This window comes from Aethalodelphis obliquidens, unplaced genomic scaffold (assembly GCF_003676395.1).
Source record: "Aethalodelphis obliquidens isolate GAN/ISIS:26980383/991018 unplaced genomic scaffold, ASM367639v1 scaffold9, whole genome shotgun sequence".
Lineage (NCBI taxonomy): Eukaryota > Metazoa > Chordata > Mammalia > Artiodactyla > Delphinidae > Aethalodelphis > Aethalodelphis obliquidens.
In genome coordinates, this window is record NW_020837953.1 from 27,077,674 (window position 1) to 27,095,998 (window position 18,325).

Sequence of the window (18,325 nt, forward strand, 5' to 3'; positions counted from 1 at the left end):
AAGGGTTCAAAGACATACTTGTCAGAGGTCAAGCAGGGAGAGAGGAATACATCAAGACTGAGCTGGGGGCAGGGCTCACCTGGATGCTCTGTGTGTCTCCATGGTCCCAGGTACCCTTGTTCAGTTTCTGTTTTTCTGAAAGGCATCAGAAAGGTATGTTGAGCTAGGCCCCTGAGTTTGGGAGCTGAAAGTAGCGCTGGAGAGAAGAGGAGGAGGTTACCTTGGTGCTGGAGGGAACGGAGCCCCTCCTGGGCCTGCGTGTGCAGCTCTTCCAGGTGAGGCGGTCGCCCACTGGGGAAGAAGACATTGTCCTGGTGCTCATCCACTGCAGACCCTAGCCCCTGGCCTGGCCCCACACTTAGTCGTTTGTCACTCTCAGCCTTGGCAGAGCCTGCTGGGAATGGAGGAGGAAGGAAAGTGAGGCCCAAAGGTATCTGGGCCCTGGGAAGGCACAGGCACTGCAACAAGGGCGCCCACAGTCCCCAGAGTGCACAGGGCACCTGCACATACATGCAGTGCCTACTTCCCCCAGTCTGTACTCACAACCCACAGTCCTGGGGTATACACTCAATATACACAGCCCCCAAGTACATACACAAGCTATAATCCAAGTGTACATATATCTGAGCACCCACACCACACAAAGGGCCCCATACAGGGCACCATACCCAAGGCACACATGCCCACCATATATGCACACAACACCCACAGGCTTCATTCAGTATGTATACAAACACATAGCATCCAAGTAAAACCAAGAGCACACCCAGCCACCACATATACACATGACACCCACAGTCCCCAGTCTGTATATACACAAACAGTACCCAAATATACACACAACTGTCACTCAGGGCCCCATGCAAGACACTCCAGTGTACACACAGCCCATAGCAAATACATTTCTCTTGTCTCCAGATCCTGAGCTCCACTTTACAGGAAGACAAACCACCTCTTTGTACACCCCAAGAAAAAGACACATGGGACACTAGGAAGGGGGTGGGCACTAGCAAAGGTCATAACCAGATTCCCAGGAAGTCCTGGGGTGTGGGCTAAGCCAAGGATATGGCCACTTGGGTCCCCTAATCACCCACGCAGCTGTCCCTTCGTGGAAGGATAGGCTGGGGAGGGGAGAAGAGGGACCCCAGCCACTCCACTCCCCCTGAGGCAGCTCCAGCCTCTCTTTGGGGAACAGTCCCAGGTATCCCCCTCTCCTGGAGGCCCAGGGCCCTGGTGCAGAGGAGCCTGGGGTCCATTACAAAGGATATTGTTACAGGCCCTGCCCATGGAGGAGCTGGGCATCTAATCCTGGGAATAGGGGCTGTGTCAGCACTTTGCAGCCCCAGCCCCCCTTTAAACGGAACCCACAACATAAGCAAAAGCTCTGGCAGGGTCATGTGACCTTGGCAGCACCTTGTGGAGGGACAGGAACAAAACAAGCCCTTTAAAGGGCCACGCCCCAAGATCAGGATCTTCAATTCAGACACCTGAACTGCCCATTCCGCCTTCCTCAGCGCATTCTTCAACAGCCAAGCTCCCGCCCAGGGAATCCTCAGGAATCCCACAAGGTCAGAGCTAGGAGGTCTCTCAGTGACCCTCCTCTCCCCGACCTCCTGATTTTACAAGTCCACAAAGAGGCTCAAAGAGGAAAGGTCTTGCCTAAGGTCACCCAGCAAATCGGAGTCAGAGCCAAGACTAAACTCCAGGTTTCCCGAGGGGACTCCTGAATCACACTCAAACTGGGGGCCCTCTGGCCCCCACATCTTAATCCAGGCCTGAAAGCCCAGTTCCTAGGAGGAGGAGGGGATAGGCCCCTCCCCTCAAAACTTCACCCCCAGGCCTCTAAACACGATTTTCCTGATCTGCTCCCCAACTTCCAGGGGCACTACTTTCCTTTCTACTCTGCTCCCCACATCCCATCCTCACACACACACACTGAGTTGACCCGGGAGGGGGTGCACTACCTCTTGGAACTGAGGTATTGGGATGTACCCAGTAAAGCGTGAGTACCCCTGGAGGAAGGCAATCTTGCCCGAGGACTGCGGGCTTCAAGGTCAGAGACACCTAGAGCCATCCTCTGAAACACAAGCAGAAATCAAACAAAGGCAGTAGGAAAGCTGCTGGACAAAGGCACCGTGGCGGACAGGGGAGTCTGGCCTCATTACCAGCCCGCATCCCCCACCCCACTGCCTTCCCCGGCCTTGATTCCCCCATTCTACGTAAGGGTCTGGCAAATGGGGGTGTCGGAGATCTCTTATCTCCCCCACAGCCACACCCACTCACCCTTCTTCTTGAAGAGCCCGAGGAGCGCCGGGAGGTGGCGGCCCAGGAACACCACCATGACTGCCGACGCCACTCGGACCGTCCCCTACGTTGACCTCTCCAGAACGCCGGGCGATGCCTTCACCATAACCCAGCGCTGAGGGGATGAGTCTGCCCGCCCAGCCGCAGAGCGCCGGCTCCAGGCAGAGGAGGGGGAGGGGCTACTCTCCAGGTCCTCCTCCCACCTTCACCACTGCTCCCGCCCATCCACCGACCCCGCCCCTCGAGTGCAGGGCAGGAGCAGGCACCTTCCCAGACTCCGACAGGGAAACTGAGGCACGGAGTCTCTGGGTGCTCGGCTCTTGTGCAAAGGATGACTAGGAGGGCCAAAGATACTCAATTCCAGGGGCAGCCCACTACCCCTGTCTCCAAGTCCTTTTCTAAACGGTCACGAGCCAGAGCTAAGGCAAGGGTGCCGGCTGCCAGATGGTGGGTGGAAGAGCCACTAGACTAGACTTGGCATGGTGCCCACCCCCAAGTCCTCCTGGCTGCTGAGGGTGATTCCCTGGGGAAGGGGCTCACAGCATGCAGCAGCCAGGCAGAAGCCCAGGACTGCCTGGGCGGATGGCAAGGACACACTGGCAGAGGTCCCTGGAGGAGCAGGAGCCAGCCCAGGACACAGTGCTGGGAAGCCGGGGAGATGTCCAGAGCGGAATCACAGTGGCTGGTGCTAACAACCCCTCACGTGTCTGTCCAGCCCCAGACGTTCCAAAGGATTATCTTCCCACTTCAGTAATGTAACATCAACAGCCATAAAAGCACTAACTCGCCAAGGTCACACAAACAGAGGCAGGCCTTCAACACAGACCTCTCCCTCCTCCAGCCCAGGATTCTTCTCACTGGTCTCACTCTGTGACTCAGCGACTCTCTTGGATCACCAGGCAGGGGGGAGAACAGAATTAGTCACAGGTGAGGGCAGTAAGAGTGGGGGGCAGGAGGGAAGGTACTTGGAGGGAAGTCAGGTCCAGGTTCAAATCCAGCTCCATCACATACAAGTCATGACCTCACATGGAAACAAGGCTAAGAACTCCTCTTTATAAGATTGTTGTATCCATTCATTTAATCAGCAAATACTTATTAAACTAGTACTAGGGGCTACAGCTATTGGAAAACTTTTATCTTGTTCACCAGTATATCTCTAGTGTCTGGCACATACTATGAGTTCAATAAATATTCGATGAGGGGCTTCCCTGGTGGCACAGTGGTTAAGAATCCGCCTGCCAATGCAGGGGACATGGGTTCGAGCCCCGGTCTGGGAAGATCCCACGTGCCGCAGAGCAACTAAGCCCATGCACCACAACTACTGAGCCTGAGCTCTAGAGCCCACGAGCCACAGCTACTGAGCCCGCGTGCCGAAAGCCCGTGCTTCGCAACAAGAGAAGCCACCGCAATGAGAAGCCCATGCACCGTGACGAAGCCCACACGCAGCAACAAAGACCTGACACAGCCAATAAATAAATAAATAAATAAATTTTTATAAATAAATAAATAAATATTTGATGAATACACGAATGAGGTAAACTAGCAAAATAATTTTAGATAGTGAGGGCTGAGGAGATGTGACAGGAAGTGGGTGACTTTAGGGGGCATCAAGGAAAGGCTATTGGAACTGAGACCTAAAGAAGCAGCCAACCAGGGCAAGTGCTGGGCATAGAACCTTCTAGAAAAAGGCAACAGCAGGGACTTCCCTGGTGGTCCAGTGGCTAAGACTCCACGCTCCCAATGCAGGGGGCCCGGGTTTGATCCCTGGTAATGGAACTAGATCTCACATGCTGCAACTAAGAGTCTGCATGCCACAACTAAAGATTCTGCATGCCGCGATGAAGACCCCGTACGCAGCAACGAAGATCCTGTGTGCTGCAACTAAGACCTGGCGCAGTCAAATAAGTAAATAAATATTAAAAAAAGAAAAAGAAAGAAAAGAAAGAGGCAACAGCAAGCATAAAGGTGTCTTGAGGCAGGTGTGGTGGGGTGGTTTTCCCAGAACAGAGAGGAGGCCAGTGTGGCTGGAATATGATGAGCAAGGGAGAGAATGGCAGGTGAGAAAAGGCAGGAGCCAGGTCAGGTTGGGCCCCAGAGGCCTTGGCAGAGTCAGGATTTTATTCAAAGAACCCCAAGAGGTCAGTACTAAAGGTTCAGCTGAGTATTGACGGTGTTAAAAGAGATTCCCCCTGGCAACTCCAAAAAGAGTAGTTGAGGGACTTCCCTGGTGGTCCCATGGTTAAGACTCCGTGCTTCCACTGCAGGGGGGCATGGGTTCCATCCCTTGTCAGGGAACTAAGAGCCTGCATGCCATGCCTCACGCTGCAGCCAGAAAAAAAAAAAAAAACAAAGAGTAGCTGAGACTGTGGAAGAGAAGGTCTGTGAACTATAAAGTGCTGTCCCCCAGACTCTGAGGACACCCCTCTCTCACAGCACCTCTCTCTCTCTGAGTCTCTAGGGATCTAAGAATTCACAATGGCTCCCATGCTGCAAGATCCTCCTACTGGTCCTTCCCCATTTGCTGTGCCACTTCTCAGGGACCACTCATGCAGATACCTGAGCCTTTGCTCTCTAGAGAACAAAATTCTGTGGGGCTAGATAGTATATATCCTCAGATCACTGAAATCTAAACAACACCCTTAAGAAGTAGGCACGTTTTTTTTCTTGGCTGTGCTGTGCGGCTTGCAGAATCTTATTTCCCCAACCAGGGGTTGAACCCAGGCCCCCGCAGCGACAGTACCGAGTCCTAACCACTGGACCGCCTGGGAATTCCCAAGAAGTAAGCACTTTTTTTTTCTTTTTTTTTTTTTTTTTGTGGTACACGGGCCTCTCACTGTTGTGGCCTCTCCCGTTGCGGAGCACAGGCTCCGGACGCGCAGGCTCAGCGGCCATGGCTCGCGGGCTCAGCCGCTCCGCGGCATGTGGGATCTTCCCAGACCGGGGCACGAACCCGTGTCCCCTGCATTGGCAGGCGGACTCTCAACCATTGCGCCACCAGGGAAGCCCAGTAAGCACTTTTATCTCCGTTTTACAGATGAGGAAATGGACACCAGAGAGGGCAAGCATTATAAAGCTGGTAAGTGGCGGGACAGCATTCACACTCAAGACCACTTGAATCCAAAAGCCACGTTCTGCCCACTGTGCCAGCTACAAACCTGATCTCCCTCTGAAGAAGGTTTGGATGACCCTACCATCCCGCAAAATTTGAGGTTTCTTGACCACATCCTCCCCTCTTCCCTCTCTCTTAGGCCATACCCATCCATCCCTCTTATTAGTCCCACTCAAACAGAAAAGAGCAGTAGACCGACACTTGTAGGGTGATTAATTCGTGCCAGGCACCATGCCAGGTGCTGGTGGAAGGCAGTCTCTACCCTCACAGATCTGACAACAGTCCTTCGAAGCAGGTACTCAAAGATATTCTCCTGGTAACTGACCTGTGAGGCTCACAGAGCCAGGTGACTTCCCAAGCTCTGGCTGGTTCCAAAACTGGAGCCTTCAACCATGCAGGACAAAGGCATGCTCAGCTTCTCCCAACCAGGGAAACTAAGGGCTGAGCTCTGCTAAGTCAGGGGTGGGGAAACATCAGCTCATCAAGGTCCCAGGCCCATAGCTTGCAGTCAGGGTCACAGCTGCAAATTCCCCAGCAGGATCCAAGGCTCTCACACTTGATAACATCTGGTTCCCCCAGCAACACCCATCCCCCCGACCCCCACCCAACCCACGCCTTGGCCAGAGCCTGAGGTCCCTCTGAGCCACCCCAGGCGCAGGTCTACACACCTGTAGCTTGTTTGGGGAGAGGCTCAGCAACCCGAGCCTCGGATGGAGAGCATGCACCTCGCAAGGAAACTAAGGCCCAGAGAGCAGAAGGACCTTGCCTAAGGCCACACTTGGAGTCCCTGTTCCAGGACCTTCAGCCTCAGCACAGTCCAGAGGTGCAGCCTGGGACTGAGGCTCACCACGCAGCCTCTGCCTCCCCTACCTGCCCAGGGGAGGAGGCTTCCTGGATCTGAGAAGACACCTTGCTCCAGGCCACGCACACCAGGAAGCACACCTGCAAGTTCCGGAAGGAGCTGAGATACAGACCACCAGCAGAAGTGTGCAGACCGCACCTCCAAAAAGCCTCACTGGGGCCATCCCTCACAGGCGGGTGCTCTCACCACCACGTCCACAAAGCACACCCATGCCTCCCTAGTCCACGCCCTCCCCACACCCGAGCGCCACTGCGCAGATTCATGCAGGGTCTTGCTGGGTGGCTGCGTGTACACGAGGGCAGATGCATGTACCCGCTGCTCTGGGGCCCCCCTGAGCCTGGAAACAGAGAGGAATAGGAAAGGGAGCCCCTGCCCCCGCCCCCCAAGGCCACGTGCACCTGTGCGCATGCGTATGTACTGTCTTGGCAACATCCTCCACGGGGTGAGGCCTCAACCTGCCCCATTCCAGAGCAAGGGGCGGGGGCTGCGGCATGCCCCGCAGCCAGGCTGGCCTGACTCAGGGGAGAGGAATGAAGTGGGAGGGCACAGCTGCCCAGGTGGCCTTGCTCTGGAGCCAGGATTCAGGGTGTTTGGAGGCCCCTAAGTCTCAGCCCCTCACTTTTGTACTGGTGGGCAAACCAAGGCCCAGAGGGGACCCGGGCCTTCCCATAGGAGCAGAATCCAGAGCATGCGTAGATTTTATTCTCTTAGAGGCAAGACAAAAGGAAGTGAACACAACTCTCAGGTGAAGGCGCTTTACGGTTCTCTCAAAACACTTTCCTCTTCTACTGTCTCGAAGAAAGCGAATGAGAAACATGAAAGGTAGGTGTGAGTTCCCTTCTTACAAATGAGCACAAGGCTGGAGGGACAGTGACTTGCTCAAGGTCACCCAAACAGGAAGTGGCAGAGCCCAGAACCTGGGTCTCACTGCAAACGCCTTAGTGACCCTAAGTCTCAGGAAGTTAAGGGGTCGGCGTGGGAGGGAGGGGGCCATAGCCTCAGTCACTGCCCAAAGTGGGGGAGCTCTGCACCCCACTTCTGCACGAGGGGAATCTCGCTCCTTCCTCTTCTCAGTGCGAAGCCCCAGCCTAGCCAGGGCAGAGCTGACAGGCCGGTTCTACGGTAAATATTGGTGGGTAGGGAGCGCCTGGGACAGAAAGGGGAGGATCCCGTCCTACAGGCGCCTGGGGGAACAGGCAGTAACACAGGGAGGAATTAGCTACCATAATATTAGTAAATGTCATAATGAGTTTCCGGGTCAGTATCTGCTGCCGACAGTAACATAATAATCTCTTTCGGCCAGGGTGAGATCCTGACTTTCCAAAGCCCTTTCCTTTGTTCCTTCAAGGCATGATTATCCTCATTTCATAGATGCCAGAGAGGCAGCCACCATGAAGCCAGGAGAGAAAAAGGCTGGGAGTCGGAAGGTCTGGATTCCAGGCTTTGGACAAATGAATCAGCCTCTCAGGGCTGCAGTCTCATCTGTAAAGTGGGACTAACACCCACCTCACAGAGTGCCTGGGAAAGTTAAAGCCACGCAACCAAGTGTAAACACAGTGTTGTCATCAGAGGGAGCCTCTGCCTATCCAGGCACGGGGGCCTTTTCACTTTCGCCAATCATAAGCCAGCATTTACTGAGTGCCAATTGACTGAGACACACATGGTCTCTCACTAAATCCTCCTCACCATACAGAGGCACTCCCCTAGGGTTAGTGACTTGCCCAAGGTCACACAGCTAATAATGGCAGAATCAGGATGTGAGCCCAGCTCACACTGGCTGCTGTTCTTCCCATGCCTCTAGAGGCCTCCTCTCCCATCCACTTCTGGAGCTCTCTTCAAATCTCAAGTGGAGTTGAGAACCATTATTAAGATAAGGTCTGATAAGGGACACTTAACATCAGCTTCCTATCAGCTCCTCAGTGACCTAGCCCTATCTAGCAGCCCTAACTGCCCCCTGTTTGGGAGGAAAGGGAATTCGGAGCCCATACCAGATATCCCATTGCCCCGGGAGTCAGATGTCCTAGGCCTGAGCTCTCACTGCCCCTCAGTTGAAGCATGATCCTGAATCAGGCACTGCCATCTTCTGGGCCTCAGTTTCTTCATCTGTGAGGTGGGACGGTTGGGGAGATGATCTCTAAGGAGCCCTTGGCATGTATGACTCTGTCGCTAGAAGGAGGGGAGTGGTCCCTCACTTTGGGTCAGGACCTGGGGCAGCAAGGGGGTTCAGCTTATCTCAGATCCCTCAGACCAGAGAGGGCTGGGCCAGCCCCTTATCTGGAAGCCCAGGGCTCCCACAAGCAAGTCTATACATACAGTTGGTCACAAGTCTCCCCACCCCAGTAAGGGAGAGGAAACAGGAAGAAAGGGGGCAAGGGAGGTAACAGGAGCAGGTCTTCTCCCAGCTGCGGCCACTGGTGCTCTAGGTCCAGAGGCAGGGCGGAGTCTGACTCCACCAATGACTTAGTCCCTTCCCTCAATCTCATCTGCAAAGTGGGAACAATAAACCCTATCAGGAGGAGGGCCATGTGTGTAAGCCTGACAGTATAATGCATGGGAACAGGAAGAGGACAGAGTGCTGGGGGTGCTCCTTGAGCTCCCAATTCACATCCTTCACCAATTCTCCGTACCTCCCAGGACCAAGTGCCTAGATGGCCTGGGGCTGGGAGGGTTGAGTTGGATTCCTGAGAACCAAGGCCAAACAATCCCAGCAGGTTACAATGTCTTTGCAGCAGTGAGGAGGCCTCTCCCTATTCACCCTCACCCTTCTCTATGGTCCAAGGGCATTTGTAACATGGGACCAACCCTTCCTTGAAACTCAGTTTCCCCTCCCACTGCCAACCAGCTCCCTCTCTGAGCTCTTGGCGGCTTCAATGCTTAGTCCTCAACCCCTGCCCTTCCTCCACAGTGCTTCCTCCACCTGTGCACCATACGGAGTCCAAATCCCCCAGGGCCTCAGGCTTTCTTCACCCGGAGGACATGCAGGCCCCTCCGTCATAAGAGGATATCCATCTACACCTAAAATAATTAAGAGCACAGGCTTTGGAATCTGACAGGCTTGGGTTTGAATCCCTGTTCAGCAACCTCCTTGCTGAGTAGCCTTGGACAAGTGACTTAACTTCTCTGAGCTCCAGCTTTCTCATCTGTAAAATGGGAATAATAGCTTACAGCTTGTAAGACCGTTGGAGGACAAATGAATTAATCAAAGTAAAGGGTTTAGCATAGCATTTAGCTCTGCTGCCACCCCCAGCCAAGCAGCCTCACGCATAGAGCCTTCACAGCACTCTCTGGCCCATACTCTCAACATCTGATTAATCCCAGGTCCTTCCTATCACTTCTGCCACCTCCTCTGCAGTGTCTCTGCAGCTGCCACTCCTCTCCACTCCCACAGCCCTCAACATGTCCCCAGCCCTCACTTCATCAGCCTCTCCCCTGGATTACTGCAACAGCCTCCAGACCGTTCTATGAGCTTCCACTCTCACCACCCCACCCCCCAACCTGTCCTGCCTGCACCTGCCATCTTCCTAACATACCACTTTCATTGGCTCCTCAATTGCTCAAACACTTTCACTGGCTCCCTTTGGCCTGTAGACTCCAGCCCTCTCTGCTTGCCTTGCGTTCTTTCCCCCATCCTTTCACAGACTAATCAAAGGAGTAAGCACTCAAGCCCCAGTCCCATACCTGGACCTGTGTCAGCAGAGGCTGAAGCCAGGGAAGCCTTAGAATCCTCAGCACAAGTAAAAACAAAGAGATTGAGGTTTACATTCACTTTTTCTCCTCCCAGGCACAAGGAAGAAACCTCAACTACTTTGCTTTCCAGCCTCCACACTCAGTCTCAACCCCATGCCTTTGCTCACGACCATACCCCAGAGCTGAAATGCATCCCTGGGCAGGTTCTCTTGTCTAATCAACAATTCAGGACTAATTCCAACCCTACAGTTACTTCTTTAATACCAGCTCCCCAGTTTTCTAAAACTGACCGCAACCCAAAAGCCTTTTAACATATAGCCTAGAATATTCTCTAGCCCCCCACGCTTTCTTCTATGTTGCCTTGACATTGCTTTCTGGGCTTTTAGGAACACCTTTAAAGCCTGGTTAACCCTTGAGTTGCAGCAGGAACTGGAAGAGCACAAGAGATGCTAGAAGCCCCAGGCCTCTTCTGTAAGGGCTGGCGGGCAGGAGATTGTAAACAGCCCTCTTAATCTCTCTCTCCCCCACCACAAATGGTCACAAGTCTGGATCCACAGTTGGTTCTCAGGAAACCATCAGATTAGAGTGGCCATACGAGGGCAGATGAAGATTCACCAGCCCCAGCCCCAGCCCCTTGGTGCCGATTCCAAGAGGAGAGACAGGTGGGCACAACCTAGATTTCAGGATTACTGGGACAGGGAGACTACTGGAAGGTCCAGGAGTCTCTCATCAACCCAGCTTCTGAGGAACCTCAGAGAGCGTACCAGAATTTAATTAATTATTTTCTTAATAATCATGATTATTCTTCAAACCACTGCAGGCAATGACCTTGGACAAGCCCACCTTCTCTATCAGTCTCTTTCACGACGAAATAGCCAGCCAGAACTGTAAGGGTCCCAAGAAGTCACCGAAGCTAAGCTGCCCTAATTTCACAGACAGACCTCCCTCTAGGAGCCAGGAAGGTCCAGAGAAGTGAAAGCAATCTGCTCAAGGTCACAGAGCCCATACCAGAGGAACACTGAGAACCCAGACACCCTAAATCCCAGCCTAGGCCCTTTCTATTGCCCCCTGCATGGAGGGATGAGATCATCAGGCTCAATTCAGAACCTCTAGGAATGTAGGCCATCCTGGGAAGTCATGGGTGGATTCTCCCACCACAGGAGGGAGGCCCCCCAAGCCACCTTCTCCAGGATTTTTTCATTCCCCAAAACCAGCAGATACCCGACTCTGTTGGAGACCCCTTATCTTGCGGGGTGGGGGGTGGATCCCCACCCTGCCCCTACCCCATGTCTGGATTCACCAGGCGGAGGAACTAGGCACTTTAGACAGCCCCTCCTCCAACACCTCTTGGGACCCGGGGATACCCTGAACCGCCACACCCACTGGGGGGAACCAGGAATCCTGGCTCCCAGCCTTGGGGTTGGAGGCCTTCCCATTCTGCCCCCTCCCCCCGACTTGGAGGATGGAATGTGACCCGCGGACAGATCCCGCAGCACGCTGGGAAGGGCTGCGTTCCAGCTCGGTGGCTGCACTGAAAGGGGGAGATGCGGCAGCGACCATGGGGACCGCGGGTGGGGGGGGGGAAGGGGGACAGAGAGAGGCAGCGGCGGTGCGGATGGGGGTGGGGAGGGAGCCCAGAGAACCAGTCCGACTCCCGATCAAGCCAGATGGAGGCGGCTCGAGTCTCCAGCCCCTGGTTTCCTGCTTCTCCCCTCAACCTTTGTCTCCCCTCCTTCCTGCAAACTTTCAGCCTGTGCGGGCTAAAGCCTGGGGAACAAATGTGCGTGCGTGCGTGTGTATGTGTGTGTGTGTATGTATAAGTGCTTTGGGGTCTGGCTGGTTGTGCAGTTTTGAACCTGTGTGTACATACGTGTGCCTAAGACGTTGGGCAACTGTACCTACACGAATGTGTCTGAATCTGCGACTGTGGTGGTGTTCGTGTGGCTGGGTAAACCGTATACATAGGTATATGTACCTGTATCTCAGGATCTGTGCCTCCCACAGCGATCGTGTGGGTGTGAATGTGTATGTGATTTTGTGTCTGCATGTCCATACATCTGAGTGGGTGTTGTGTATGTGACTGTGAATTGTGAACATGTACATGTGCCCGCCCGCGGGTATTCGTGCGTACATGTGTCTCTGTCTGCATGTGAGGGGTGGGGTCTGTGCGGGGGATTCCCGGCCCCCCAAACTCACACCCAACAAGCCCCAGGAGGGGGCAGCAGCGGCGGCGGCGGCTGCGGCAGGAAGACCCTCCTCCCCGCCTGCCCCGCCCCCACCCCCAGCCCCTACCTGCCGGCCGCTTCGCCGACCGCCCGAACCGCCAGAAGCTGCGGGCCCGGGGGCCGCTTGGGGCCTTCCTCTTGTGGTGTGAGTTGCCCATGGTGGGCGCGGGAGCCGGCGCGGGAACCCTAGCGCAGCCCTACCAGCCCGGCAGCCGGGCCCGCAGCCACAGGAGGGAGGCAGAGAGAAGCGCGGGCGGCCACCGCAGGCGCCCCCAGCCCCAGCTCGGCCACGCCCCCGGGCTCTGCGGCCAATGGCCGGGGTGAGGGAGGGGCCGGCAGGGGGCGGGGCCTGGCGCACATCCCGTAAGCTCCACCCCTCTGAGGACCTGGGAGACCTGCTGAGCCGCCCCGCCCAGTGCTCTGGGAAAGGCCGGGCCTGTCCAGGTGGGGCCGACGGATCGCTCGCTCTCCCAGGCCAGGGGCTGCCTCTGAGGACTGCAGCTGAACCAAGAGAACTAGGGGCCCAGGCTCCAGACAGGCGGGGTCTGGAGCCTTGCTGCTGCTAGGGCCCACCAACCACCACCCCGTGAGTGTCACGTGTCTGTGTATCTCCTGTCTCTGCTTGTTTGTACAAATACATCTATCTGACTGTATTTCTGTAGTAATGGTGTTCAAAATAACAAGAGAACCCTTTTATATAGCGCTTCCTATGTGCCAGGCACTGTGATAACTGCTTTCATGCATTACTTAATTTCATGCACAAAACAATTCCGTAAGGTAGGTACTTTTATCATCTCCATTTTACAGATGGGAAAATTGAGGTTCCATGAAATCAAATGATTAGCCCAAAGTCAAACAGCATTAAGCTACAGAGCCAGTACTCAAACCCAGACTGAGTCCAATACCCACTGCTCCAGGCTACCTACCCCACCACTTTATCTGTGCCTCTCCATGACCTTGAAGGAGGGCATGTAATTGGGCATTTGTATTTGCGTTCTTGAATGTGGCTGTGTAGTTGTGCATCTGTGACCCTGAACATGTGGGTTCCTCTCTGTGTCATCATCTGTGACTGCATGCCTGTATCCATATAATTGAGTCTGTTTACATAGGTCTGGATGTGTGCTTTTGTGTATTTGCCTATATAATTGTGACTCCCTCAAGCTGGCTGAATATCCCTGCTTTTTGTGTATTTGAGTGTGTAATAGTCTGCTTGAGTGCATGTAAGTAAAAACGTTTGTCTATAAGACTGTAATTGCATGTGCTTTTCTGTATCAATATGACTGTGCAATTGTCGGCTGATATACCCATATCTATCTACCTTTGGGGGGCGGGGTATGTGTAAGTAATGGAGCATATAGGTAAACATACATGGAAGCACATGTCTGTGTGCATCTAACCCTAACTCTCTCTCATCTCCCGGTAAGTAAGTCTTTGTTTTTCAAAGCCCAGGCCAAGGTTCACCTCTTCTGAAAGCCTTCCAGGTTGCCCAAGGCCCCCACATCTTCATGTTCTCACAAGTGCCCTGTGTCCAGGGACCTGCCCAGGAGCCCACATACTGGGCAAGGACTCTCCTTTACGATCACTCTGCCATCTCTCCAACCAGGGGCAGCATGGTATAGACAGAGAAAGAGCACTGGGCTGGAAGCCCACGGCCCTCAGTTCTAATCCCCTTAAGGTTCATCCTTTCTGCCACCGCAGCAAGCCCCTCCACTACACCTCGCTGCCTCTTATGCCCAGTGGCTCCAAGACACCCTGTTCCCTCCCTGCAAAATGGGAGAGTTAAAGCTGAACCACACCCTCCCTGAGGCCCATCTCTTGTTAAGAGACTGAGGTTGACAACAGTGTAGTCCCTGAGGGGCTGGTATTTTATATATCCACGCAGAAAATACTTGTTGAGCATACACTGTATACCATGCTGTGTGCAGCAGGCTCCCTGCCTTGCACAGAGAAGAGGGTCCTAGTGGCAGAGCTCGATGAGACCTCAGAGATTTGCTGGCCCAATTCCCTTAATTTACAGGTGGGGAACCTGAGGCCCATAAAGGGGAAAGGTGGTATGGGGGGGCAGAGAGAACATTCAAGGGTAAAGTCCAAATCCCTTGGCATACATTCAGTGAGGACAGGCATGCAAAGAGCTTAGAAGGATGTCTGGAGTGTAGCAGGTAACTTGGCCTTCACAGGAGACCTTGCAGGAGCTGCCCCCGCTCACCAGTTCAGCCTCATCTCTGACCACACCCCTCTCATTCTCAGAGCTCCTTCCTCTTCCACCTTTGCCTGTCCTCAAGGCCCTGCTAGACAGTGTCCTCCTCCATGTCTTCCTTGACCCCCCCCCAGCCCAGTTCTTGGGGCTCCCACAGGCATTAATGCTGTCCGCTGATACAGAACTGATCACACCTCAGGGCTCCCCAGCACCCTGTGTAACACCAACCCAGCACTTGTCTCAAGGCAACAGTTTGCTTTGGTATGTCCCTTTCCAACCAGAAAACAAGTTCCTCAAGGACACTGATCCTCTCACTCCTCCTAGTAGCCCCAGGCTCAGCACAGTGTCTGGCACACAGTAGGTATCCCTACGTGTTGAACAGAAACTGGCAAAGGTGGTGATGATGGCACCTTGAGCACTAATGGAGGTGAAGAGGCAGGGGCAAGAGAGTCCAAGGCACTCTCCCAGTCTTACCTTCTTTCACTACAAAGGCTGTGCTTGCTCCCAGATCCAGGAGGAAGAGTACTACCAACGAGTCAAGTGCATGGGAGAGCCTGGGAGAGCCTGGGGTAGGACTGGTGGGAAGAAGTAGGTGATATGGTAGGCATATGGACCAGAACTCCTGGAACCACAAGGCAGGGCTTGAGTGTCTCGTGACCCTCCTGGAGGATAGTATTAAAGGCCTCGGCTGGCTAGGGGCTTAGAGGAGAGGGTATCTTAAAGCAGGCAGGAGGTCCTACTCGGAACAGACCCCATCAGCAGCCTCCTGGGAAGCATGCACTTTGCCAGAAGATTCAGGGTTTAAACCCTTGGCAGGCTGAGCTGTCTCCATCTCCCCTCCATGCCAGCACAGAGCACCCTGGGAGTGCAGCTGACAGCCTTTGGTGAACCGGCCCCCAGGACAGCGGAACACTAGAGCACAGAGTCCTGGGGAGTATAGTCATGGGGGAGGTGGACAACGAGTTCATCCCTGCTGCCCAAGGAAGCTGCTTCCACCCACTTCCTCCCCCAAGTCAGCCACAGGACTGGAGGTGGCCGTCCATGGGTTCTCCAGATGGGAGGCAGAGGTGTGTATACCTGCTCTCCCCATCCCGCCACATTCACTGCGGCCTAAACAATATACAATGCCGCCTCTCATTAGTTTTCTTCAGCATGTGACAGGCCAGGAGCAGCTGAGACAGCTTTGAGGGTTCGGGGAGAGGGGAATTTCCGAGGGGTGGGTGGGGGAGGGGAGGCGCTCCCACTGCCCTCTGCCCACAACAGATTAGAGATTTTTCTGGCCACAGGGAAAGGGAGAGTGGTGGGGGGAGGGCCCCCCAGCCTGAAGGGGATTTCCAGGAGAACCTGGGCCCTGTGCCACCGGTGCGGATCCAGGGCCTCCGTTGAGGAGGGAGGGGGAGAGGCAGCTGGACCCGGCCCCTTCTGAAGGTGTCAGAGGTAAGGGAGGGGATGGATGAGGCCTTCTCGGCCTCCTCAGCTTCCTGCTCCTTTCATCCCACCCCTGCTCGAGGGCCCTTTCTGGGATGGGATTTTCCATTTGAAGTCAGAACAAAGGAGTGGGGAAGCTGAGGTCAGCCTGTCAGGTGTGGGCTCCTGTTCTGCCTCCAACACTGGTTGGCTGTATGACCTTGAGCAAGTCACTTCCTCCTCTGGGCCTCAGTTGCCCATCTGTATGTGCCGTGAGGGCTCCCTGTGACATCTCAGGCTATCAGCTCTGAGCGCCCAGGATCTGGAGATACCCGTGCTCTGGGGGCCCATATCAGATTACCCACCTATCACCCAAAGCCACTTAATGCCAGGCCCTGTGCTGGGCAGGGCAGAGGGAAAAGACAGTCAGCCCAGGGCCTGCCCTCAGGATGTTCAGAACAGTAAGGTATGGTGATGCCTGTGCCCACGGAATGCGACAGCCAGCTGGTCCCAACCCCCAACAGAAGCCTTGCCTGGTTCCAGCTCTGCAAATCCCTCAACCCCAGCTTCCCCTCATTCTTCCATTTTAGCTCGCATCACCTCTCGGGGAAGATCACTCTGTTCCCTCCTTAGTCACACTTCTTGACCCTTAATTACTTGTTCAATGTCTACTACTCCCCTCAAACTGTGAGGTTCACGAGGACTGGGACCTTGTCTTTCATTCATCCTCAGGACAGAGTCTGGCACATAGTAGGTACTTATTACCTAATATTAAATACTTAATAAGTATTTGTGAAATAAATTAGTGAGACCCCCCTCTCCCATCTGGACCCAAGGCAGACAATGCTCATCACTTCAGAGGGGCTTGGAGAAGGTGGACCCAGACTCCTTTATGGAAACCACTCCCCCACTGATGTATCCCACAGCAGAGGGAGCCCTGCCCATATGACATCAGCCAAGGCCCCAGGCTAAGGACACTGAGATGCCCCTCCCCAAGAAGAAGGTGACCAGAAAAGCATATCCTGGGACTTCCCTGGTGGTCCAGTGGTTAAGAATCCACCTTCTGGGCTTCCCTGGTGGTGCAGTGGTTAAGAATCTGCCTGCCAATGCAGGAGACACGGGTTCGAGCCCTGGTCCGGGAAGATCCCACATGCCGCGGAGCAACTAAGCCTGTGCGCCACAACTACTGAGCCTGCGCTCTAGAGCCCACAAGCCACAACTACTGAAGCCCGCACGCCTAGAGACTGTGCTCTGCGACAAGATAAGCCACTGCAGTGAGAAGCCCACACGCCACAACAAAGAGTAGCCCCTGCTTGCCGCAACTAGAGAAAGCCTGAGCACAGCAACAAAGACCCATTGCAGCCAAAAAAATAAAAAAGAATCCCCCTTCCGATGCAAGGGACAAGGGTTCAATCCCTGGTCGTGGAACTAAAATCCCACAGGCTGCAGGGCAACTAAGCCCACGCACCGCAACTACTGAGCCTGTGTGCTCTAGAGCCCGTGCGCCAACTAGAGAAGCCCGCGCACTGCAACAAAAGATCCCGCATGCCGCAGCTAAGACCCGACACAGCCAAATAAATAAACGAATAAATAAAATATTAAAAAAAGAAAGAAAAGCATATGCTGTTCAACTCCAAATCTCTTGAGCACCCTGCTCTAGAGTCTGGGGGCAATAATTTCCCCAGGAGTATCACAGAGATGATGACACTGGACCAGGCCTTGAGGATGAATAGAAGTACTGGATAGAAAAGGGAAGGGAAACACATACTAGGTGGGGAACAGCACATGCAATGGCACAGAATGTGGAAATACATGGAGTGTTTATTGAAAGGCAAACAGATACCACCCAGACCTCAGAGAGGCAAAGTGACCACTAACCAAAGTGCCTTTGGGTCCTCACTTTGCTTTAGAGCTACACAGGCCCCTTCCTCAGCAGGGAGAGTTGGTATTATTCACCCTGCATCCTCACCCACCTTCCTATGACATCCAGACCACTGGGTCCCGATGTCGTGTCCATCTGACTGGCCAAAGGTAGGCTCTCCTTCCCTGAACATAGCTCCCACCCCCAGTTCCCCCTTCCAGCTTGCTCCTCCAGACCATTCTCAAACTCATAGAATTCTAGAATGAGAAAGGGCCACTAATGGTCAGAGGTCATTAAACCCCATCTTTATTAAGGCAGACAGTGTCTTGCCAAGAATGGGGCAGGACTTGGCAAAGCAGAACTCAAACTCAAGGATTCTCTCCATAACCCCATGCCCAGCACAGCTCTCCCTGAGTGAGTGGCCAACGTTCATGGGGTTAAATCTGCTGAGCCTGGCAGGGTAGCTCCTAAATTCTCACTATCAGTATCGGAGCCATCCCCAGCACCCACCCCCCCAGCCACTGCCCACTGCCTGAGAGAAACCTTCGGGAGGGCTGTATACTCCTTTCCCCGAAGTTGATCCTAAGCTCTACAGCAGTTACTCCCCTCGAGTCAGAAACACATCCAACCTCATATTATCTTGTTTGGAGTATGGCCTCTGGAGACAGATTGA

General features: G+C 54.2%; 1 protein-coding gene across 9 annotated transcripts in view; it reads right to left on the bottom strand.

The window, feature by feature from the left end:
• The window catches only part of NHSL3 (NHS like 3), a 45,018-nt gene that overhangs the window by 6,337 nt on the left and 20,356 nt on the right, over positions 1 to 18,325 (bottom strand). For 4 of the 9 annotated variants that reach the window (XM_027109252.1, XM_027109254.1, XM_027109251.1 and 1 more), the window contains 2 exons: positions 221 to 394; positions 80 to 135 (listed from right to left, as the gene is read on the bottom strand). Coding sequence is in view for 5 of the 9 variants with exons in the window: in XM_027109247.1 (XP_026965048.1) it covers positions 80 to 135; positions 221 to 394 (230 nt within the window). In the remaining 4 variants the exon portion in view is untranslated. Of the gene's footprint in view, positions 1 to 79; positions 136 to 220; positions 395 to 2,283; positions 3,484 to 12,254; positions 12,455 to 18,325 lie in introns of those variants that run through there. The other 5 variants (XM_027109253.1, XM_027109248.1, XM_027109250.1 and 2 more) reach the window with 4 other exon arrangements.